Raw genomic sequence first — 26,082 nt, forward strand, 5'->3', positions numbered from 1 at the left:
CAGCCACGGGTTCCAATTGATTTCATGCAGGGAAACGGTATTGGCAGGAGAAAAGCATGCCTATGCTTTCGCAACTTCATCAGGACTGTAATAAATGGCTGCCGCATCGTGGCGAAACTGAACGGAGATCATGTTTTAATGGTAAGATATGCTTCTTTCCTCATCAGTGAGTGATGGGGGCCGCGGCGACATGGACAGAATTACATTGCTGCTTAATGGCAGTAACCTGAGCAGTGATCCCTTAAATTCTTCCTTTCTCTTCATCTCTCTGATAAATGAAGGAATGAAGATGGAGGAGGGATGAGGAAACTCGAGAGAGAGTCCATAGGCTCTGTGCTACGATAAAAAAAAAAAAAAAAGTTTTGCTGACTCAAAGTCCTTTTGTTTTATTTTTTCTTGATCGTATGAAGCCGCGCAGGGGTTTTTGTTTGTTTTTGCAGCAAGAACAAGTACAAACGAATTGCATCAATACTGCATCGGCACACTGAATTTGAGATCATCTCATCCCCACTAAAGCGAGAGGAGAAGAATTTCGCAGCCCTGCAACTTGGATCATAGATCATTGTCGTGAAGAGCGCTAAAGCTTACTTTGCAGATCTTCTGGAGGAGTTGCTGGTGCACCCTGGGGTTTATTGGAAGCCATATTGACCTGTGCAGCTTCCCCTCGGTCGAACTCACAGTCTTCGTGCTCTGCACCAGCTGAGCCCCCTCCACATAGCCCCTTCTGCTTGCTTATCTACACCGAAACGAACGCTTTTCAACCCGAGGGCCTGATGCATGATGGGTGGGAATTGATTCAGAGGAGGAGGGTGTAGGCATTTGCAGAGTTGTGGAAAAAAAGTGTTAAAATGTCCATAAATGTATGAGCTGTAAGGAATTTCCAAAAAGAAAAAAGTGAGCAACTCCCACAATGCAATGATGGCTACGGTCTTCTACCGTCTTCTAATGGAGGATGAATCTCTCAACCTTTCTTCTTGACTTCTTTTCTGTTTCCCGCGGCACACGGGCCAGGGTTTCTCCAGTCTGCAAGGGGGAAATTGATTTTACCGTTCTTTCCAGTAAGAGGCCTGAGCTGATAAGGCCGAGTAGGCAACCTCGAGACCTGCAGGCATGCTCGAAGCCTTCCAGAACCTTCAATCTCCCCCTCTTTCTACCGCCCTCCTTCACTTCTTCTTGTCTCAATCGCCAGTGTTACCCCCAATGCAAGGAGCCCTTGTAACCGCAGCTAGATTGATGGGAGCCCACGGCCATACTGACAGCTGGAAACCAGGGAGTTTTCTTCCCTAAATGACACCCCTTACTGCGTGAGTGACGTGAAATGGCAACGACAAAATCATTTGGAGTCACGCCTCGGTTTTTTGCTCCGACAAGGAGATCTCGAAGTAAGAAAAGCTGCATGGCAACATGAGAATGACCCCCTTGGTAGTACTAGCCATCCTGGTAGATTAATGAAGGTCGTCTTGAAGCCAAACAACTGATCTGAAGGATCGGGCTGTAGTGGTTTTGTTTTAAGTAGGATTGTACTCTCATGGCCATTTAAAAGTCATTGAAGTCACGGTGCAGCCAGGCTCAACTAAAATATGATTGAGCAGCTCTCTCGCAAAGGGTTTAGGGTAGATGTAAGCTGCCCATAGGGAACGTAGCTTAACGTAACTTTCTGTTTGGGTAGGATGTCGGCCCTACACCAGCCTCAAAAAGAGAAATGTCTCCGTTCACAAAAACTTGAGTGAAATTATAGCATGATGTATACATTTATATGAAAGGTTTTTTGCAAGTGGGCTGTGAACTCTCGGCGTGCAAAACAAATTTATTTGATACATCGGTAGTGAATGTATGGCTCCAATAATTCATGCCGTCCAAGGAGAAGAGATCTGAGAGAATGCTTTTTTGAATCATTTCGATGGTTCAAAGCGCCTAACCTGCACATCAATACAGCATTTAGTCTCATCCAGTGAATGTTTTAAAGGGGAGTCATAAATCATCCCAGAGTGTTATTATTTATTTATTTATTGTTGTTTATTTATTCTGTGGCCTAAAGCTGCAGAAACTGACCAAGGGCTATTTTATTACCGTCGCAGGAAAATAAGCTACCAAATCAACTACAGGACACGGTCCTGAATGCTAATATGTTAAAGACGGATGTGCATTGTGCTTTTCAGCCATGAACAATTGTTCTAACATTGTGTTGCCATTTCGAAATGGCGTCTTCCAATATTAGGATCCAGTTTGTAGGAGATCCAAAGAAAGAGGTGTCTGGATTTACTACCATTGTCATGCTTGCACTGTCTGTGCCACCTGTTGTTATGCCAAACAGCTGCCCGCAGCTGTAAGCTTTAAAATAAAAAACAGCTTATGCATTGTTCCTCCTCGGGATTTCACTTGGCTTGCGTTAAGACTTCAATGCACATGTCAATATTAGTGGCATAGCTACTAGCAAGAAAGCAGTGAATAATTGTCAAAGCAAACAAAGTGGGTACCATTCTGCCATCCATTTATTTTACTTCTGAATGTCAAGATATTTTTCGAAACTAGAATGGCAACATTTGGGCAGATGTGGCATGATGGTTCGAGAGTCAATGAACAGATCTTAAAAGAACCATTTTTTTCTTAGTGTGAACTTTTAATGAACGAAAGACCTGTTTCCAATACAAAGAATCTTTGTGAAATGGAAAGATTCCATGGATTTTGAAGGTTCTTCATGGAACCATAGATACCAGACCCTTCATTTTTAAATGTGTAGTTTCAAGGAATTTATGTAATTGTATAATTTCCTCGTCCGTGCTGTGGAAGTGGGCACCCTCTGTTCTTTTCTCTAGGCAACTACAGTGAGAACAACCAAAAGAAGGATTAAAAGAGAAAAGAAAGCAAAAGACAAACGTCCTGGAGTTCCTGGTATTCTTTTCAGCAAGATTGAAGGTGAGGCAGAGCGCAAGAGCAAAACAGATGACTTGGCCTGCTGTTGATTCCTGCGAAACAGCAGATTTACTGTCCACCTGACACCACACTGAAGAATTTCAACTCGTTCGACAAGCAGGGCCAGCCAAGAGAACTCGGAGGAGACAGTAGCGAACCTTAGTCCAGCAAGAAATATGGGAGATCCATTCCGGGCCGCCAATGCTCATACCCATCATACCGATAGTTTCAACCATGATTAAGGTTATGTAGACCACAAGAAAACATCATGACGGGTCCGTTGGTGTTGACCTAAACTAATTTAATCCAATTTTGACTGGCTATTTTTAGCTGTCAGTGGTTATGTGGAAACTCACCACCCGCCAGGGACTTCTGGGATTGTCGTTTTCTTTGGATCCGGAGATGTTCTCACACCTGTAACATGGAAGACAGCTGCTCCCCCAATGAGCCATGTACTGCACGCCATCTAAATCATATGTGCACTCGGATGGAAACATGAATAAGAAATGGAGCAACCTAGCTCACTTTCTTTCCATCTCTCATGTGAACATCCATTCTGATCGGTATCTTTATTCCATAGCAGGTGACGTATTGTCATATAAGGAGCCCCCTATGCTGGCCCATTCCCCTTGGTTTTTTTCTCATATAAAAGCTGCTCTACTGACATCACTAGCCATGTGGTATGAGAGCAGGGCTTGGAAAGCAAAGCACGCTTGGCTGGAACCCGGCAGCCGGACAATGCAGCCTGTGTCCTCCTAAAGCGCCAGCTGGAGTGGAACTTCAAATCCTCTCTCCAACTTTTTCCTGTCTCTTTTTTTCTCTTTCTTTCCCTTCTAGCAGGCCTCAGTTCCTCTCACTCTGAAATTGCTTTTCTCTTCTCGTCTGCTTAAAGTGCAGCAGTGGCTCACCGGGTAATCAGGGGGCAGTAATTGCTGGGCTTGCTGACCCACTTTTTATGGTTGGGTTGGGTGAAATTTCCTGGTCTGCTGTCCACAGTTTCACTCGGGGCCTCTGCTGTAAAAAAAATCCTTGTCAATAATGTTATCTCCTTTTCTGAGTGGTCACTGTGGTCTGAACCTTGACATTTGACATGTCTTTTGTGGCCTTGTCCAAAAATGGTGTCATCTGCAGATGCTGTAATGACTCAAAAACAACATACTTTTAATTTTTAACATTAAAAGATTCATATCAGAAATCTCAAAAAATGCAAGGATCGTTTGTTCGTCTGGTCGTTTGACACGGTTGGTCGTAAATGTTCATGGACAGATAGATGAGATTACTAATGACTGTGCTCCCGCTTCAGTTTTTACTCTCAAATAACTACTTGTTAATCACTTTTATATTGTCATTCACCACATAAAAGCCGCCCATATGGGTCATGAAATATATTGTTGGAGACATCAAATCGGTTGAATTGCAGTTTTACGGCAGAGCTCCCTAGAGATGTGATTGATACCATAGCACTTGGGATGTTGGAGTGGGAAGTTGGCCTCATTTGGCCTTCCAGCAAGTTAGTCACACTCCTTTAGAAGCAGATTTTAATGCAACGGTTGCCAGGTCATTCCTGTTATGAAGTATGTTTTCATGTTCCCATCGCATCTTAATTTTATACTATATATGCGCATACATGCATACATACAAATACATATACACGTATACATTTTTTTCCTTCCAAGTAGGGTTCAAAACTAAGTAGGGTACTGTATAAGAGGAATGACCCGGCGACCCTGTTTGTTTGCAAATTTCTCTCCTCTGCTTATGCAGGTGCTGTTTTAATTAAATGTTTGTATTAAAATTTAAACATAAATAAATTAAACTTCAAAAGGCAGTCGTGATCTGCTTTTTGATATGACTGTGATGTAAAGGTTAAATCAGGGTCAGCATTGCTCTCATATTTTTTTCCTCTGTGTTTTTCTATTTGTGTGTTTGCTGTGGTCTGCATTGCCCTCTGCAGGACCCTCTGGATGTTGCGCGTTCTGTGATTGTCATCCGCTCTGTGGTGCCTGGAGGGGTGGTGGACAATCACGGCGGGCTCCTCCCGGGTGACCAGCTAGTTTTCGTCAATGACACTCAACTTGACGCATGCTCTCTGGCCCAGGCCGTAGAGGTTCTTAAATCTGCTCCACCTGGGAGAGTCTACCTTGGAATCAGGAAACCGCTGGTGGTAAGAGCCAATATGTAATTATGGCCTGTTAACATTCAGTGCTGGAGGTGTTTATTTGGGAAACTATTTAAGATTGTTGGGTATTTCTTCATAGTATTACTTTGATTTGTGGATCTTTATTCAAGATTCAAGAGTTTTATTTGTCACATACACAATTATACAGAGTATAACCAGCAGTGAAATGTAGGTATATAGTATTTACGGTATATAGGTATATAGTATTTATTTATATATAGAATTTATAGTATTTACGGTGTCTTTTTTTCCACCACAGTGTGACTTTATATCTCATAATATGACTAGATTTTATTTCTCACAATTATCCGCTTAAGTTTTTCCCCTAAAACAGAGTGCCATGTAAATCAGATGTTTACAATAAACATGAATTAGGTTACTGTAACACTGTCAGATAAGCATAATTAAAGCTTGTTTGGCTTGAAGTGAAATGGTTGGCTCCACCTGCTATTGACACAGTGCTACATGTGATATGTCCATTTAGTCAAGTTTATTTTGCATTGATATTTCGCACTGTTTTGTGTCTGTGAACTACACAGCCAGAGGACAGGGGTAGTAGGCAGCAGTCCTCTTGGCCTGTAGAGGGCGCCGATGAACAACCAGCAGCAAAGCAGGACGTTACTCTCACATCTATGCAAGAGGTATTCCATAATACACCTTTAGCTCACCTTTTTGAAAGCAGTTAATACTTTTATTCAGCAATGATGCATTAAATTGATAAAACATGACAGAGACATTTACAAAAGAAAATAATTTTAAATAAATGCTGTTATTTTGAACTTTCTAATCATCAAAGAATCCTGAAAAAAAAATCATGGTTTCCACAAAAATGTTACACTAACTGTTTTCAGCATTGATAATAATAATGTTTCTTGAGCAGCAAATCAGCATATTAGAATGATTTCTGAAGGATCATGTGACACTGAAAACTGAAGTAATGATGCTGAAAATTCAGCTTTGCATCACAGGAAATAACATTTTAAAATGCTTTAACATTGAAAATCCTTACTTAAAATTGTGACTTAATATTTCACAATATTACTTTTTTACTGCGTTTTTAAGCGAATAAATGCAGCCTTGATGAGCATAAGAGACTTCTTTCAAAAAAAATTACAAATCATACCGATCCAAAACTTTTGAACCATATGAACTTTATGAATTTTATGAAACTTTATTCAACACACACACACACACACACATATATATATATATATATATATATATATGATTATAGTCAATTATAGATTGATCTATTTTTTGTGAAAAGAGGATTTAAAAAAACAATATCAAGCTAGCTTTAACAAAAGCAGAAGTTAGTAAGCTAAAATTAGGCTAAATATTTTGTTGTCACGAAAAAAAGTCCGAACATCCGAAAACACACTTAATGTCCATCAATATGTAGCAAAGGAACCCAGCTACAGTTATTATTAACAAAGAGAGCATATGCTGAAGCCAGAGAGAAAAAGAGCTGGAACAAAAGAAGATGAGCGAGGAAAAAGAGGAACAAATGAGCGAGGCTCATGAGAGGGATCTTTTTGGAGGTGATGCATGACCCCCTCTATGGGCCTTTGAAATGTACCGTATTATCCTTGAATTTTAGCAAAGATGTAATTGAGGCGGCCGAGTCAAGTGCTGCCGTAAATCTACTCAAAACGAGACTAATTGCGCCATTAAGATTTTAGACTCTGCACATTTTTCATGGCAAATTGGTTCTGCTCGCTGCAAGGGTGGGGGGACGAGTGAGAAAGGCGCTGAGTCGGCTTGTTGGAGCGACGCGGGGGAAAAGTGCACTTTCAGCTCTTATGATCTGTAAGTGTGTGGAAGAGGGAGAGGAGGACAAGCTCCGGCACCCTGTTGCAGGGATAAAAAGAGCTGCTTTGTATGCAGCAGACAGACAGGAGGTGAGATGTCTCTACCCTCCACGCCCACTCCAACATCAGACGTTTCTGTTAGCGGATGATTTAGGGGGGAGGAATGTTGAAAAGGGGTGTAAAGTAGCACAGGGTTTCGTTGTCGAGTTTCGGTGTGTGTGTGTGTGTGTGTGTGTATGGGGGGGGTTGACTTGAAAAACGAAACAAAGTTGGCCAGGTTTAGACTGAGTTTAGTGCAGCTCTTGGGAATTGTTTTTAATAAAGATCACATTTTTAGCACTTTTATGAACTTTTTAGTTTGTATTTGGTTGATAAGTATTTATCAACCAAATGTATTTGCCTTATGGTTCAAAATGTTTGATTGGTTGCCAGAAGGTTACAGGGTCAAATTCCACAAAAATTAGTTTTTATACTATTATCAGTGTGGAGTTAAAGAAATATTTTCCCTAAAAATTCAGATTTTTTTTTTTCTGTGAAACACTAAAGTAGATGTTTATCAGAATGTTCAAACTTCTCTTTTCCATATAAAAATGGTGGATTTATACTACCAAGTTTAAAAAATACACCATAAAATGGTTCATACAACTCTTCTAATAAATAATAATAATCAATTTTATTTGTAGTGCACCTTTCTTACACTCAAGGCACTACAACACGGTAAATTAAAATATAACAATAAAATAAAAGAATGAAACACTACTCCAAATCACAAAAAATAATGATAATTATATCTTCTAACATTTTCTTAGCTTTGTGTGAGAAACCTACTGAAATTTAAGAGGAAAAAAATCATTTTCTTGATGGGGGTAGGTCTTTGGAAACGGCTCTGTCTTATCTGACGATCTGGACGAGGAGCCAGAGCTTATCCTGGATGCTGAGCCCCGCTACGCCTCTCCCCTCACCACTGTTGACCTCCTGCCCGGCCTGGAGCGAGAGATGGCTGTAGATGAAGATGATGAAGAGCAGGAGATGGACACCATGAAGGATCAAGAGAGCCCCAAGGTCGACAGTCTGCCTTCATACTTCAGTGAGAAGTCTTACTCTTGGGAAGAACCAACACCATCTATCAGTTCCAACAGCCCCTATCAGTTCAACACTCAACCTGATACACAAGAACAGGTTTTAAATTAAAATATTTTTTATTAACATTTAAATGAAATCCATTATAACAGTTAATACCATACACTAACAAAATTACAAACAAATGAATGCATTAAATTAATGAGAATTTTAAGTTGTCACAATGCTTACCATACTAAAAGTTCTGAAAATAGGTTCATTATTAATAATATTCATGATATAATTTCTTTTTATTTTGGGGTATATTGAACTCTCTTGTTGTTCAGTTCACAGAGGAGGACAGTGAGCTTTGCACAAGCTTTGAGAAGATTCAGCTGCAGCTCCCGCAAATTCCCTTCAGTGAGTGTTTGTCTTTTAAAGGGATAGTTCACCCAAAAATGAAAATTCTGTAATTAATTACTCACCCTCATGTTGTTCCAAACCTATAAGACATTCGTTAACCTTCAGAACACAAATGAAGATATTTTGATGAAATCCGAGAGCTTTCTGACCCTGCATAGACAGCGATGCAACTACCACGTTCAAGGCCCAGAACGGTAGTAAGGAAGGACATAGTTAAAATAGTCTGTGACTTCAGTGGTTCAAGCATAACTTTATGATGCTACAAGAATATTTTTGTGCGAATAGAAAACAAAAGTAATGACTTCATTCAACAATTTCTTCTCTTCTGTGTCAGTCTTCAATGCACGTTCACAAGAGTACCACAACATATGCACAAGTATTCTCATAGCTTCATAAAATTACGGTTGAACCACTGATGTCACATGGAATATTTTAACGATGTTCTTATTACCCTTCTGGGCCTTGAATGGGGTAGTTGCATTGCTGTCTACGGAGAGTCAGAAAGCTCTCGGATTGCATCAAAAATATCTTAATTTGTGTTCCGAAGATGACCGAAAGTCTTAAGGGTTTGGAATGGCACAAGGTTGAGTAATTAATGACAGAATTTTCATTTTTGGGTGAACTATCCCTTTAAAACAGGGCTTATTTCAGTATTACTATACTGTAGTTCATTGCAGTTTGACATTTATACATCTGTTCTCAGGTCAGTCGGCCACATGGATAGAGGCAACAGACAGCGAGGCAGACTCTGACTCCAGAAACGAAGGCTCAGAACTTACTTTGACTGACACAGACACTGAGTGAGTCTCCATCTATAATACACACATACACACACACACACACACACACACACACGTGTATGTATCCATCACTAAACTAACTTCTATTTATGAATAAACTGACGTTGTCATTGGTTTATTATTTATAAATACACTTGCAGATAGCAGTTGACAACGTTTTAAAAACACAGAATCATTATAACTTAAATTCATTTTTGGTGCATGTGTTCATTAAGATCGGTTCCCTGTGTGGAATTTTAATTACCAAGATGATGTTTTCTAATAGAACTGTAAGGCCACCTGCTGGACAAATGTGGTGCTTAAGTAAATATTAACAAGGGCTGTTAAAAAACTAAAATTTTAAAGATGTAAAAAATAAGATATTTAAATGAAGCAGTTTGTGGTGTTAATTATAATTTAGAGATTTATGCTTTTTGATATGTTACAAGTATTAGAAAATGATCAAGCTTTCCTTAATTATGAAAATGAGTTAATTATGATAATCTGTGCTAACACGGCGCTATAACCCAGGTGTGGTAGAGAAATTGAGGAAAAGTGAGAAACGGATATAAAACACCGTAAACTACATAATGAAAGGTGTCAAATTGGTGTGAAACGCAGCTGAGACTCGGCCAGCTGTTTATGACAACAGTGTAATAGAGTGTGTGTGTGACTTTTTTGGTTTGGGCACATACATGTTTTTGGAAATTAATTACAAATTAATTTGTTTTATTTACTGTGCACAATATTGATGTTTAAAAAGGGAAAATATTTTATTATATTATAAATATAAACAATAAATATGTTAAATAATAAAAACAATCATTATTATTAGTGTGGAATTCGATTAAATGATGCATTTTAACACTATGAAATAATAATATGATTATGTATTTTGTATAATAAATACAATAATGTTTTATTATTATTTGTATTATAGAGCGTCTTCTATTCAATTTGTGCAGCTCAACACATAAACAAAAAATAAATAAAAAATGTTTTAGTTGTATGCTCTAGCTCTGTTTATGTAGCTCAACTGATTTTAATAGGAAAAAAAAAGTAATATGTTGATTTAATGTTTTTGTATCAGAGATTTGAAATCAAATTAAGCCTGTTGGGTGACTGTGAATTTCTCTGCTCTTCTTTATCCATTATTAATCATACTTCATTCTTCCTTGATATTACACTGGAATTCATTTGTTCTTGCTGTTTAATCAAGTGAAATATTTAAGAAATAATTTCACTTGCTTTTGTGAACTCAGACTCAGAATCATCTGAGATGATTAATGTGAGTGTGATTAAGTCAGAATCCCTGTTTGTTCTGCGTTAGCCTGATGAGTCTGATTCAATCTAATTTATGTGACTAAGGCTGACTCTGTGACTGTAATACTTTAATACTGTTTCTCTCTGCAGATCTGCACAGCACACTTCCTCTCGCAGCAGGAAGAGAAGAAACAAGAGGGCTCCTGGTTCAATCAGAGAAGGCCACAGGTAGAAGTGAACTTTTTGGCATTACTAATCATTGATATTTTAGAATTTGATGGTAAATTTAGGTATTATGTTTATTATTTTAACTATACAGTAAATGTATTATCCGCAGTGATCTGCCTGAAAGAGAGGAGGGAGAAGGTGAGGAGACGCCCGCGTTCAGTCACTGGGGTCCCCCACGCAGGTAAAACACAATAAAATCAACAGATTTCTGTAGAAAGGAAGTAACAAATTAATAATAAAAATTAGAATGGAAGTAACATAATAATATACAGTGACCAGGAAGGGACATGTCCGGTTCACTTAAGTTTGTCGTGGCCACCACATATTAACTCGTGGGAACGTGATATTGTCGTGGCCACGAGATCATTTTATCGAGGTAACGACATCCTTATGCCGTGGCCTCGAAATGCTGTGTTGAGGGAACGACATCCATTTCTCTTTATTTCTAGATTTCTCATGTTAAATGTATTTTGATATTTTATTAATTTTCTAATTATTATTTGCACATAGCCTGACATCCATAAATGAAGGTTAAAATGAGTAACAAATATTCTTTGTCTATCTGTCTAATATGTCTGTTTTTCTATGGCTGTTATTGTCTTTAAAACATTCAAACTTTAATCTTTACTTCAAACTTCCAGCTTTTAAAACTTTTTCAAATCTTCTGGTCTGGCTTTTGCAAGTCAACTTCAACGTTTGTTTAGACAAACTTTTTATCTTGTTCTATATATAGTTCGTAAAGGAAGGTGATAAGGCTGCTAATAAGTAAATGATGAATCAAATGCTTGTTTATTGACCGGTTGTTCAAATCACAAGAATTTTAATTATTATTATTATTGTAGATCACCTTTTATGCATATTAACAAATTCAGAAATGAAAATTCATGAATTATCTTAACTTAACCTAATCTAACTTAACTTATCCTAGCCTAACTTAACCTTACTTAATTTAACTTAACCCAACTTAACTTAACCTAACCTAACCTATTGATGTTTCTGTATCAGAGATAGTAAATAAAATAAGCCCCTGCTCTTCTTTTTCCATAATTTTATTTTGTTATATTATAATTTGATGTAATCTTTTGTAATATTATATTAAAGTAACAATAAATTTATAATAATTAACAATAAATTTCATTTATTCATTCATTTTTCATCTCAGAGTGGAGGTGTTGCCAAAGCCGGAGGAGTCTCTGGGTATCAGCATAGTGGGCGGTCGCACAGTTATAAAGAGGCTGAAGAACGGAGAGGAACTGAAGGGCATTTTCATCAAACAGGTGCTGCCAGACAGCCCAGCTGGACGCACGGGTGCCCTTAAAACGGGAGACAAGATCTTACAGGTCTGAGAGCCACACACAGACACCTTCAGACACATTTGCTCTTAATATAGCCGCTTTATCTGTTAACATTAATATTCTGCTCTTTTCTGCTTCTTAACCATTTTAAAGGGGTCATATTCTGTGTTTTGTAGCTTTTATTTATCCATGAATCTGCTTAGATGGCTTTCATGCACCAAAAATGGCTCGGAGTTTCCATTATTTTTGCTACTATGCCTTATATAAATGACCTTATTATTATGTGCACATGGTTGTAACTTCATGCTCTCAATAACCTGAATTTTGAAAATCCTGCTTTTAAATGCAAGTCCCCTTTAAATCCTCTCTTATCTCCTTCTCCTCCCTCTGTCTCTTTTTTTCTCCGTCCTCTGTGATAAATAGGTTTGTGGAGTGGATTTACAGAACGCCAACCATGAGGAGGCAGTAGAGGCCATCAAAGCAGCGCCCAGTCCCGTGGTCTTTGTTGTGCAGAGCCTGTCCTCCACTCCACGGGTAATCCTGCTATTTCAAACTCCATTTAAAACGCCATCATCTCCTCCTGCCTCTGTGCACCTCAGATATGACCCCCCCCCCCCTCTCTCTCTCCCATTCATGCTTGAATGCTCTCATTTATGAAAATGGGGCCAATTCATTTCCAGTTCAACAATATTAAATCCACTCAGGGCTGGTAAATGACGCTGCACTCTTGAGCCACTTCCTGACGCTGCTCTGCCGTTAAAGGTCTAGCACTCATTCGATTGCTTGTGGTCGCTGGTATTTTTCCATAATGTGCTTCTGTATTGTAGTTCTTGCATCTTTTCACTGTGTCAGCCAAGTTTTGTTGGGAAAAAAAGCACAGCAAAGCGTCATACGTAATTAAAGAGTATATACTGTGTGAACATCGCATATAATTATTTAATTAAATCATAGCGTTTGTGAATTAACAATTATGCTTAATTTTGATTTTTAAATGGGTTTAATATATCATGCAGCCTTGGAAAATAGTCTAAAAATGTGTTTTATGGATTCTCATCCGTGAAATGTGCCACTTCCGGTATTTTGCCGGTAAGTCGACGCGAGCAAAATGAAGTCGACGATTTTTTAAAATCGACTAGTCGACTAAAATTGACGAATCGCGACAGCCCTAGTCACGTTTGCATACATATACCATTTGCTCAAATTACTTAAATACGCAAAAATATTATATTTATGATGTGTATGTAATATTGTGCAATGTACATACATTTAGCATGGCAATGTTTTTAAACATTTAGATTATTGTAATTGATTATCATTATAATATTTAATAATTATAAATACATATACATTTAATATTTAATCAAATTACTTAAAAATTCACAAAAATATTGTTTATTCAATAAAAATGTTTATCCATTGATTTTTCAAGTGTTTGACAAATTTTTAAAACTTAATAGTTATATTTAAATTTTGTAATTAAATTATATTAGTGGGTAAATAAAAATGTACATTCAATTTAAATATGTACTCAAACTACTTGATTCACAAAATTTGTTTATCCATTAACAAAATCATTGGCTAATTGGCGGTCAATTATGTGGCTTGGCCTATTTTACAACTTAATGTTTAAATAATAAAAAGCACTTAAATATAGGAAGTAAGTTGGAAATTTGCAGAGCTGTTGTTTCATATAATTTAGTGATTTTTCTGGCCTTCGTTCGGATGCACTGCAGGTTAGGTACGTCCATACAAACGGAGAATGTCCCATGCCATGTGCTAATCCCTCCTGATTGGATGCTTTCAATAGTAATAGCGACACTAACGGGATGTCAATGATTGATGTCTTTCTTTGTCTGGGATAATTGATTTCGTTCGCTCTCAGCCCCAGTCTGGGAACGCACAAATCTCTTGAGCTGATGCGCCTGGGTTTGTTATCCGTGAGGTTGACGGTGTGTATATGTGTGTGTGTGTGTGTTCGCAGCCTGTTTCAGTGACGGCCTCCAGCATTATACAGCACAAGGCTAACAGGAAAGCCGCCCAGGTGAGTTGCAAGCCTGTGCATGCAGTGAGTTGTGGCTCTTTAACCTTCAGCTCTGGGCTTCTCAACCCAAATCCTGTGGGAATATGACAGATGGTGCAACTAGAGCTGTAAATTTAGTGTGTAATTATTTAAAAGTTATTGAATAAAAATTAACCTAATTAATCTCTTAATTTTATTGTATTATTATATTAATAACGTTTTTAATAATAGTTTCGATTTTAATTTTTTTGTGCTGTGAAATCAATTAATCGTGATTAATTGCATCCAAAATAAAAGTTTGTGTTTTACATAATAAAATGTAATTTCTTAAATATTTACATGTGTGTGTTTATGTTTATATATACATATAAATATGCACAGTACAAACACATATGTGTAAACAAACTTTTATTTTGGACATGATTAATAGCGATTAAATGATTTGACAGCACAAATCTTTTTTTAATGAATTATATCAGAAGTTCAAAAACCTTATTTTCAGGTTTAATTTAGATTTTGAATGCTAGATTTTCAGTGTGTTCTCAGACTTCTGGACCTCATTTTGTATCAGTGTATAAACTGACAGTTATTGCAACTAGGGCTGTTGATTTAATGTTTAATTATTTAATGAGCTAAATAAAAATAACAGGACTAGCAAGATTGTTATTTTTCAGTTTTAATTTGAATTCTATTATCGTATATATGTGTACTGTGTTTATTTATGTATATATAAATACAGACACACTCGGTGTATATTTTGAAAATATTTACGTGTATATACATTTATATATTTATATGATAATATTTTATATTATATATATAAATATAGCTAATATATAAACATAACATATGTTTCTTAAATATGTACATGCACGTGTTTGTATTTGTATATACTTTATAAATATACACAGTACACATTCATATATCATGTAAACAAACTTTTATTTTGGATGCGATTAATCGCGACAGCACTAATATACACACACACCCATACATATATATATATATATTTATTTATTTACACACACACACTTGTTTACACTTTTTTTTGCACTTTTTTTCATTTTAATCTTGAATATTGCGAATGTTTATCCAAAGTCAAAGTGAACTATTTTATTTATTTGTTTGTTTGTTTCGTGGCAAGTTATTTTACCATAATTTTAAAAACTAATTTAGCTTTTGAATGCTTTGGTTTGTTTTCAGAATGTGTATTATTAAAAAATAATAATTAAAAAAAACATGTATGCAATCTAGCTATTCCTGTTATTTTTATTTGCGGTTTTATTTTAATATAATAAAATACAATAACAATATTTTTTCATTAAGATTTCTGGACCATATTTTGTATCTGAAGACATAATATTGGCTGACATAATATTGCTAGAGCTCAAATCAGCAGCATTCACTGCAATATGATTCTCACTGCATCTGCAGTGTCCGTAATGATCCGTTATTAAGTCCCAGCTGCCTGTAATGATCACAATCTGGGTCCCTTTGCAAAGAAGCTGAATGCTGTATTTATTATGGGTCTGTTTCAAGATGTCTGTATGTCCACTAGTGTAAGTGTCTAAGGCAGAATTCCACTCACATCAAAGCACAACCCATCACAATCTGTTATAACCCTCGCCGCATGCCCGAATCAAGAGAGAAAATGAAAGAAAAGAGGACAAATGTGCACCAGCAAGCCCATGTTTTTGAGAAATGGTGTCTCTTCCCAAGAGACCCGGGGAAGAATCCTGATTTTAAATCTTCTAGATACCTCTGGTGTCGCTGTATTTTGATTAAAACTGTTTTATCTAGCAATTAATTTGAAATGACGGTAATTTGCCTAATTGCTCCTTCATCCATTAGTTGCATTCTGCTCCCGAGGCTACATGATTATTCACCGCAATCAGAATATGGGACCCTATAATTACACCCCGCAAATTTAATTAACATTTCAGCTCGTATCTGAAGACAAACTCGGCTCTGTTTTCTATTTCTGGTGGTACGTACAAAAAGAAAATGGAAATTTAGCTTTGAAAAGGGAACAGAAACAGACAAAATAGAAGGGTTGACAATTTTTTCTGCCTATTGTGTGCAAAATTGTTTGTTTGCTAACATAAGAAAATTAGCTTTGACTGCTAATTCCTGTATTCACATCTTTTGCACACATTAGTGGTCTTTATTTTTACTTATCCTTCTTCCGTCATTCATTAGCAATTAATCAGCAGGAAGTGCAGCTCTCAGGAGCAGTGAAATATTATGCCGTCCTTCTGTAAGCGCCGCTAATAGCTGATTAATGCTAATAGACCCAATAGAGGCAGCTAGCGTGAGCTAATATAGCTGCAGCTCTGTTGACAGATGGTTAGCCTTGATTAGACACTGTTGTTGCTTGTCAAGTGTGTTATTTAGCATGTGTTCGATGTATTGTTAAACAAATCCCCCAAACTTTCAGTGTTAAACTACTCGGAATTTTCTAGAAATTGTATACCGACATGCTAAAAATTAATCAGAACAACCTAGCAAGCTTAGCATTGTCCTAAAACAGATTGGAAGACCATAAACATTGCACAGCAATGTGCTAAACAATAACTCAGAACACCCTAGAAATCGCAGTGTGTTTAAAAACTAAGCACTCTAGAAATCCCTGAAAACTACTCAGAAAACTGTAGAAATTCCATATCGATGTTCTAAAAACTACTCAGAACACCCTAGAAATCGCATAGTGCCATGCTAAAAACTACTCAGAAAACACTAGAAATTGCATGAAGACGTGCTTAAAACTACTTAAAACACTCTAGAAATCACATATTGCAGTTCTAAAAACTACTCTGAACACACTAGAAATCACATATTGCAGTTCTAAAAACTACTCTGAACACACTAGAAATCACATATTGCAGTTCTAAAAACTACTCCGAACACTCTAGAAATCACATATTGCAGTTCTAAAAACTACTCTGAACACACTAGAAATCACATATTGCAGTTCTAAAAACTACTCTGAACACACTAGAAATCACATATTGCAGTTCTAAAAACTACTCCGAACACTCTAGAAATCACATATTGCAGTTCTAAAAACTACTCTGAACACACTAGAAATCACATATTGCAGTTCTAAAAACTACTCCGAACACTCTAGAAATCACATATTGCTGTTCTAAAAACTACTCCGAACACTCTAGAAATCACATATTGCAGTTCTGGGGGTGGTGATGGCGCAGTGGATAAGACACATGCCTTTGGTGTGAGAGACCCGGGTTCGAATCCACTGTGAGACACCAATGTGTCCCTGAGCAAGACACTTAACCCCCAGAGGCGTGTGACCTCTGACATATATAGCAATTGTAAGTCGCTTTGGATAAAAGCGTCAGCTAAATGAATAAATGTAAATGTAAATGTAAAAACTACTCCGAACACACTAAAAATCACATATTGCAGTTCTAAAAACTACTCCGAACACTCTAGAAATCACATATTGCTGTTCTAAAAACTACTCCGAAAGCTCTAGAAATCACATATTGCTGTTCTAAAAACTACTCCGAAAGCTCTAGAAATCACATATTGCAGTTCTAAAAACTACTCCGAAAGCTCTAGAAATCACATATTGCAGTTCTAAAAACTACTCCGAAAGCTCTAGAAATCACATATTGCAGTTCTAAAAACTACTCCGAAAGCTCTAGAAATCACATATTTCAGTTCTAAAAACTACTCCGAAAGCTCTAGAAATCACATATTGCTGTTCTAAAAACTACTCCGAAAGCTCTAGAAATCACATATTGCTGTTCTAAAAACTACTCCGAAAGCTCTAGAAATCACATATTGCTGTTCTAAAAACTACTCCGAACACACTAGAAATCACATATTGCTGTTCTAAAAACTACTCCGAACACACTAGAAATCACATATTGCAGTTCTAAAAACTACTCCGAACACTCTAGAAATCACATATTGCTGTTCTAAAAACTACTCTGAACACTCTAGAAATCGCATATTGATGTTCTAAAAACTACTCTGAACACTCTAGAAATCACATATTGATGTTCTAAAAACTACTCGAACACTCTAGAAATCTCACTGAGGTACTAAAAACTGCTCAAAAGACTCTAGAAATGACATAGCAATGTGCTTAAAAACTACTAGTAACCCTCTAGAAATCATATTTATATGATAAAAATTACAAAGCTCTAGAAATCGCTTTTAAATTATAAAAACTACTCGGAACACTCTAGAAATTGCATATTGATTTTCTAAAAATTGCTCAAAGAACGCTAGAAATCACATATTGATGTTCTAAAAACTACTCGAACACTCTAGAAATCATATTTATATGATAAAAATTACAAAGCTCTAGAAATCGCTTTTAAATGATAAAAACTACTCTGAACACTCTAGAAATTGCATATTGATGTTCTAAAAATCGCATAGCAACATGGTAAAAAATACTCAACACTCTGGAAATGTCATATTGATGTGCTAATTACTACTCAGAACACCCTAGAAATCGCATAGCAACATGCTAAAACCCCCTCTGTACATCCGAGTGGCCATATTTCAAAGTATATAGCAATAAATCTTCACAAGGAAGGACCACTGACCATTTAGGTCAAAGTATATTTAAAGCACTTGAGGGTCCAATAAAAGCACAAAACGGTAAATAATCATCATGAATTTGTAGAACAGTGTGAGTTGAAGTGCCTTGTATTGAGATGTTTATAACAACTCGAATGGTGGCTTTCCAGCAAATTATTCCCATGTCCATCTCCTGGGGCTTTTCTTCAGCAATGGTGGCTTTACGACACCACTTCTCGTAATAGCCCATTGCCTAATTTCGCTATCAGTTACAGCTTTCTTCTTGCTCTTATCATTCACATATCTCTCTCTCCTTCTATCTCTCTTTTTCATGCTGTGTTGGGGTTTCTAAGTTTGCTCTGCCTTTTGAGGAATAGTACACCCAAAACTGAATAGAAAAGCATCACAGAAATGGCATAAAAGTGATCCATATGACACGTGCACTGTATTCAAAGTCTTCTGCAGTAAACTTGTAGGAGAAACCCAAACTCGGGTCATTATTTAAGAACTGAATCAGTTTGATTAGCGAACAAATTAATCATTTGGATAGTTTTTTTGTGAACTGGATTAACTGTTTAATTAAGAAGATTAAAAAGACTTTTCATTTTGGGGTGAACTATCCCTTTAAAATACTTACATCTTTCTCTGTCTAGAGTTTTCCCAGCAGCATTCATTCATATTCATCTCTTACAGTTTATTTGTTTGTCAGCATCCTTTATAGTGTCTTTCCACATTGGGCTGCTTTACACTCTCTCTCACAATCTCTTTGCTTTTCTCTTTAAGCAGAAAGCAGGACAGACTGGTGGCCCTCCACCCATGCGCCTCCCCCCACCTTATAGACCCCCCAGCCAAGTGCAGGAGGAGGAGCAACAGGAGGAAGAGAGGGAGGATGAGGAGCAAGCTAAAGGTGAGAGTCTGCTGATCGTGCAAAACTGAACTACACAAGTCAACATTTTGAAGTGGATCAAATCCTTTCATCAAAGTTGTCCTAAAACCAAAATGTGTTCATGTCTTAGGATAACTTTGATTAACTTTTTTGATCCACTTCAAATGTTGACTAATATACATGGCCTTCATACGTGTATCACTGGCTATGTTCGGAATCACATACTACCTTACTGGTCTACTATTTTATAGCAAATAATATGGATACGTTGCAGATTTTCTGTATTCATGGAATACCTGTGTAACCTAAAACATTTTCATTATGAGGGCTGTCTGGTTATTTATTTATAAATAATGGTCAAATACATAGATGTTTAATTGAATTCAATTATTATTAATACAATTTTATATATATATATATATATATATTAAAATCAATGTCGACAGCCCTATTTATTATTCAGATTAATTACAAAAAAGTACATATTATATTTTGTATGCATGGAATACCCTATGAATTAGGACTGTCAATTTAATATGCAATTTAGTAAATTTCATTGTATAAAAACAAAGTATATAATAATAATAAAAATTGCATAAATATATATTGAATTGAAAAAAATTGCTTACCTTTTTTTATATATATATCTTTAATAATAAAAAATAAGAAAATATGAGTCAATAGTGGTTGAAAAAATAGATATTGAATTGAATAAAATGATTAATAATAAATTAATATTTGCTTAATGTTTAAAGAAGAAAATGATATTAGTGTTTTAATTGCAATGCATTTTAATTAACATAATAAATAATATTTGTTAAATCATTTGACAGCCTTATCCATTATAGGATACAATTTATTGCAAAACATATATAGGAAGATATTTTGTAATGCATGGAATGCTGTTTGCATTAGGTCTAATTTAGTATATATTTGAATCAGTTGATTTTAAATAATCTACATATATTTTATTAAACAATTGACAGCCCTTTCCATTATACAGTTAAGCAGTTAATTGCAAAAATATTGTGTAATGTGCAGTATATAACAGAGCACTGCGCTGGGTAAGATGTCCTAGAATACAATGCACTGAAGATGACATGGATTAATTGCCATTATAATAACTGGGCCGCATCTGCTGAATTAAACATGCAGCATAGAGAGGTCATGTGACTACTATATACTGTTTGAACCGTTTATCATTGCACATATTATGCAGTAAGCAGTGCACTATTATTTTATTCTGAACATAGCCAGTGTCTTGGGAAGTGGCATGCCAAAACAATTCCAGCGAGCAGTTCTTGTAAAAACTTGTAGTGTGAAATTGAGTCTTTGTTGAGGTGTGCGGTATTTAGGAGATGGTGAGTCGGATAGGACCAATGAAATGGTTACGTCCAGTTAAACTCACGGTGGTGTGGTGTAGTGGTTGAAGATCCAGATTGGAAACTGAATTGAGGTTGGTTTGAGGCCTACAGGGGAAAATGCATGACCTTTCAGTATTGTGTCCTTAACTTCAGGTTAGGCTGCTGACCTTCACATATAACACAGAATCATCCCATAAGAGAATAGAATTGTACATATAAATCCATACAGGAAATTGTTTGTCCAGTATTTTTTCTTAAGTATTTAGTTTTTTTTTTTTTTTTTTTTTTTTCTTTTGGCTTTCACCTAGTGTGAAAGTGTCAGTGTTAAAAATGGCTAAATGTCATTTAAAAAAAAAAAAACAAGTGGTATGTTATATAGGCGTGGGGGATATACCGGTAGACACGATTAACCAGTATTAATTTGTCAACTGGTAGAGATTTTGGACTATTGTTTCTATCGTGGTTACACGCTCACATGATGTCACTGTGCTATGTGGTCATGAAAACATATTGTTTGCACACATTTGTAACCATTGGGGTTTAAAAACAAGGGATTTAAGCCATTGAAACACAATCAGCAGCAAAAGAGAACTCATGAATGGTTAAATACACACACTTGTATGTGTCAGAATGCCGGTATTTGCAAGGATCTTCATAAACACAGTAATTAAGGTCTTAAGTGAAAGCAAACAGCTGAGAAAGAAAACCTGTGTAACAGTATATTGAATCCGGGAAGCTCTTAAAATGACAGCAGTCTAATATTCCTGCTGTGTGACATTCATGTTAATCAAACAACAAAAGAGAGAAAATCTCGGTAACACCTTAGAATAAGGAACAATTTTCACTATTAACTACGACTTTTCCCTCAATAAATTCCTAATTTGCTGCTTATTAATAGTTAGTAAGGTAGTTGTTAAGTTTAGGTATTGGGTAGGATAAGGGATATAGAATAAGGTCATGTAGAATAAGGCATTAATATGTGCTTAATTACTACTAATAAATGGCTAATATTCTAGTAATATGCATGCTAATAAGCAACTAGTTAAGAGACCCTAAAATAAAGTGTTACCATCTCTTCCTGCTCTTGACTAAATCACATTTGTTAGAAATTTAATTTACACAGTGAATAATATGCAGTGTTTTATACATTTGTATTGTAGTATTTCTTATTTATTTGTTCTACTGCTTTAGTTTTTTTTGTCCTATGGCTTGTGATTAGTTTCCTATTCTTATTTAATCACTGACTGTTTACTGTCTTCAGTGAGCTTGAGTTTGTTTGTGTTTTCGGCTAGTATTAGTTTTCTGTGATATTGACACTGGTGACAAGTGTTATGAAATTTCTATGGTATCATAAATTTTCATATCATAAAGACCTTATTTAAAGCAATATCGTTATTCTGAAATAAAATTACTCCTATATGGTGATATAAGATTTTGATCATATCACCCACCCTAGTGTAGTCTCGCCCGTTGGCTAAACGTCTGATGCATATGGCACACAAAAGTGGAAACACTTCAGGAGGTTCGAAGTCGTCATCGGATTGGTTGAATTATAAAGGATTTCCGGGACACGTGTGTATCGCGTTCTTTAACGTTCTGCCTGGAAACAAAAATGCCATGGCGTCAAACCCTCTCACGAAAGAAGAAAGCCATCATGTTTACAACTGTGACGACGAGCGCTTATCAGGATCAACTAAACACTGAATTTTCAAAAGTATGTGAAAATTTTAAAGTTTGCGGCATAGAATCTTTAAAATGCATCCGAGAGTTTTACACACCGGTCTGTTATTGCGATGACATTTCCACGCTCCTAAACATGAGACAGCACAAAACAAAATGATTGGTTGCTTTACCTGTCAGTCATAATATGGCCTCTTGGGCAGGCCTTGCCCGTTCAAAGCGGCCAAAGTTCCCAGACCTTCAGCCGTCAGTCTGAAGGTTTGGCTACGCGAGACTAACCCTAGTGTTACACTTTTGTGACATTTAAAATTAATATATTTTTGCAAAAACAAAAGTGGGAAAAAAAAGCAAAGTTGCAGGCTTACACTGTGATTGTGTAGCATTTAGATTCTGTTAGCTACTGCTAGCATTTAGCTTCATGTTTTTTGTTTTTTTACCACATACTGTATCTTCAGTGTGTGCTATTTCTTTTCATGAAATTTTCAGTTTTAAGTCAACATCTTGAGGCTTTAAAATAAGAACTTGAAACTTAAGCTCTTGATTTAGACGTTTTTGTTGTTGTTCTTGTATATAACCGGCTACCATTTAGCTAGCAGGACTAAATGTAAATTTCGACAGTGCTTTCTTGCTAGTTTCAGCTTATTAGTTCTCAGTCTCCACCCTTTTGACAACAATGTAATGGAGAATGGGTACAAAGCTGCATGTATACACTGTGAATACATAATTTTCAGCATCTTGCTAAATCAGGCCGTTGTCCCCACATGCTTCAAAGCTACCACCATCATCCCGAAGAAGTCATCTCCATCCTGCTTCAATGACTCCCGTCCAATAGCACTCACTCCTATTCTCATGAAGTGCTTTGAATGGCTAGTCATGCACCACATCAAGTCTGTCCTGCCCCCCTCCCTGGACCCCTTCCAGTTTGCATTTAGGTCCAACCGCTCGACCGATGATGCCATCGCCACTGCCCTCCACCCAGCCCTCACACATCTGGACAAAAAAGACACATATGTCAGGATGCTGTTCATATACTTCAGTTCAGCATTCAACACAATCATCCCTCAACAGCTCACTCACAAATTGGTCCAGCTGGGGCTCAACACCTCTCTGTGCAACTGGCTGTTGGACTTCCTGACTGGGAGACCTCAGGCAGTACGGGTCGGCATTAACACATCCAGCACCATCACACTGAACACTGGGGCCCCCCAAGGATGTGTGCTGGGCCCCCTCCTCTTCACTCTGCTGACCCACAACTGCACACCGTCACACAACTCCAACCTTTTCATTAAGTTTGCGGATGACACGACTGTGGTGGGTCTCATTAGCAACAGAGATGAGACAAACTACACGAGCGAGGTGAGCCGCCTGGCCGGGTGGTGCAGTGACAACAATCTCTCTCTGAATGTGGAGAAGATGGAGATTGTTGTTGACTTCAGGAGAGTACACACTCAGCATGCCCCTCTGACCATCAACGGTGCGACTGTGGAGAGAATGAGCAGCACCAAGTTCCTGGGTGTGCACATCACAGACGACCTCTCCTGGACTAACAACACTGTAGCACTGGCAAGAAAGCACAGCAACGTCTCTACTTCCTCCGCAAACTGAGAAGAGCCAGAGCCCCTGCCCCCATCATGTGCACCTTCTACAGAGGCACCATCGAGAGCATCCTAACTAGCTGCATCACTGTGTGGTATGGCGCTTGCAACGCATCCTGCCGCAAGTCACTTCAACGCATAGTGAGAGCAGCTGAGAAGATCGTTGGTAGACTACGGTAGACCGTAGACTGAAGGACAGCTTCATGCATCAGGCTGTCAGGAAGCTTTTTGGGTTGAGATCTGGTGACTGTGGGGGCCATTTTAGTACAGTGAACTCATTGTCATGTTCAAGAAACCAATTTGAAATGATTCGAGCTTTGTGACATGGCACATTATCCTGCTGGAAGTAGCCATCAGAGGATGGGTACATGGTGGTCATAAAGGGATGGACATGGTCAGAAACAATGCTCAGGTAGGCCGTGGCATTTAAACGATGCCCAATTGGCACTAAGGGGCCTAAAGTGTGCCAAGAAAACATCCCCCACATCATTACACCACCACCAGCAGCCTGCACAGTGGTAACAAGGCATGATGGATCCATGTTCTCATTCTGTTTACGCCAAATTCTGACTCTACCATCTGAATTTCTCAACAGAAATCGAGACTCATCAGACCAGGCAACATTTTTCCAGTCTTCAACCGTCCAATTTTGGTGAGCTTGTGCAAATTGTAGCCTCTTTTTCCTATTTGTAGTGGAGATGAGTGGTACCCAGTGGGGTCTTCTGCTGTTGTAGCCCATCCGCCTCAAGGTTGTGCGTGTTGTGGCTTCACAAATGCTTTGCTGCATACCTCGGTTGTAACGAGTGGTTATTTCAGTCAAAGTTGCTCTTCTATCAGCTTGAATCAGTCGGCCCATTCTCCTCTGACCTCTAGCATCAACAAGGCATTTTCGCCCACAGGACTGCCGCATACTGGATGTTTTTTCCCTTTTCACACCATTCTTTGTAAACCCTAGAAATGGTTGTGCGTGAAAATCCCAGTAACTGAGCAGATTGTGAAATACTCAGACCGGCCCGTCTGGCACCAACAACCATGCCACGCTCAAAATTGCTTAAATCACCTTTCTTTCCCATTCTGACATTCAGTTTGGAGTTCAGGAGATTGTCTTGACCAGGACCACACCCCTAAATGCATTGAAGCAACTGCCATGTGATTGGTTGATTAGATATTTGCATTAATGAGAAATTGAACAGGTGTTCCTAATAATCCTTTAGGTGAGTGTATGTTTAAACTGTATCTGTATTTGAACGTCTACTGTCAGTGTTTTAAATGTTAACTATGCACCAAGGGTCTGAGAGTAACACAATTTCAATTCTCTGTATGTAGTGCCGTACATGTGGAAGAATTAACAATAAAGCAGACTTGACTTGACTTGACTTGAATGTGTTGCTTTTGGCTTCTGTTAGCATTTAGCTTCTCCATTTTGTGCAATTGTATTTTCAATGTGCAAATATTGTTCATATTGTGATTTTCAATTTAAAAGGCTTTGAAATATAAACTTGGAACTTAAGCTCTTGAATTAGACGCTTATGTTGATGTGTCAAGTATAAATTACTACCTTTTCACCAGCCAGGCTAAATGTAATGTTTCGCTAAATGCTACTTAGTAGTTTCAGCTCATTATTATTCATATATATTCCCCCCATTTTCCACAATTCTGATAAAAATGTGATGGAGTACGTCTAAAGCTGCATGCATTCACTGACTGTATGGCATTTAGCTTCTGTTAGCTTTTAGCTTCTCCATTAGTGCAACATACTGTATCTTAAATTCAATTGTTCTCAAAGTTATTTTAAATATAGAAGTTCTATATTTATATAGGTATATATATATTTATCTCAAAGCTCTAAAATACTTAAAATCTGTACTGTATGTTTTTGTTGTTGATCCACCATTTGTATATAACATGCCATTTAGCTAGCAAGGCTAAATGTAAAGTTTGATAAAGCACTACCCAAGCTACTATTTGCTAGTTTCAGCACATTTCCCATATTCCCCACAATTTGGACAACAATATGATGGAGAAACATA

General features: G+C 37.2%; 1 protein-coding gene across 5 annotated transcripts in view; it reads left to right on the forward strand.

The window, feature by feature from the left end:
• Positions 1 to 26,082, forward strand: part of LOC306875404 (inaD-like protein) — a 122,818-nt gene that overhangs the window by 32,777 nt on the left and 63,959 nt on the right. For 4 of the 5 annotated variants that reach the window (XM_079425926.1, XM_079425930.1, XM_079425929.1 and 1 more), the window contains 11 exons: positions 4,868 to 5,077; positions 5,632 to 5,733; positions 7,774 to 8,082; positions 8,310 to 8,382; positions 9,089 to 9,185; positions 10,578 to 10,655; positions 10,765 to 10,836; positions 11,818 to 11,995; positions 12,374 to 12,484; positions 13,932 to 13,991; positions 19,311 to 19,434. In XM_079425926.1, coding sequence (XP_079282052.1) covers positions 4,868 to 5,077; positions 5,632 to 5,733; positions 7,774 to 8,082; positions 8,310 to 8,382; positions 9,089 to 9,185; positions 10,578 to 10,655; positions 10,765 to 10,836; positions 11,818 to 11,995; positions 12,374 to 12,484; positions 13,932 to 13,991; positions 19,311 to 19,434 — 1,414 coding nt within the window. The remainder of the gene's footprint in view (positions 1 to 4,867; positions 5,078 to 5,631; positions 5,734 to 7,773; positions 8,083 to 8,309; positions 8,383 to 9,088; positions 9,186 to 10,577; positions 10,656 to 10,764; positions 10,837 to 11,817; positions 11,996 to 12,373; positions 12,485 to 13,931; positions 13,992 to 19,310; positions 19,435 to 26,082) is intronic. The other variant, XM_079425928.1, reaches the window with a different exon arrangement.

This window comes from Barbus barbus, assembly GCF_936440315.1.
Source record: "Barbus barbus genome assembly, chromosome: 9".
Classification (NCBI taxonomy): Eukaryota; Metazoa; Chordata; class Actinopteri; order Cypriniformes; family Cyprinidae; genus Barbus; species Barbus barbus.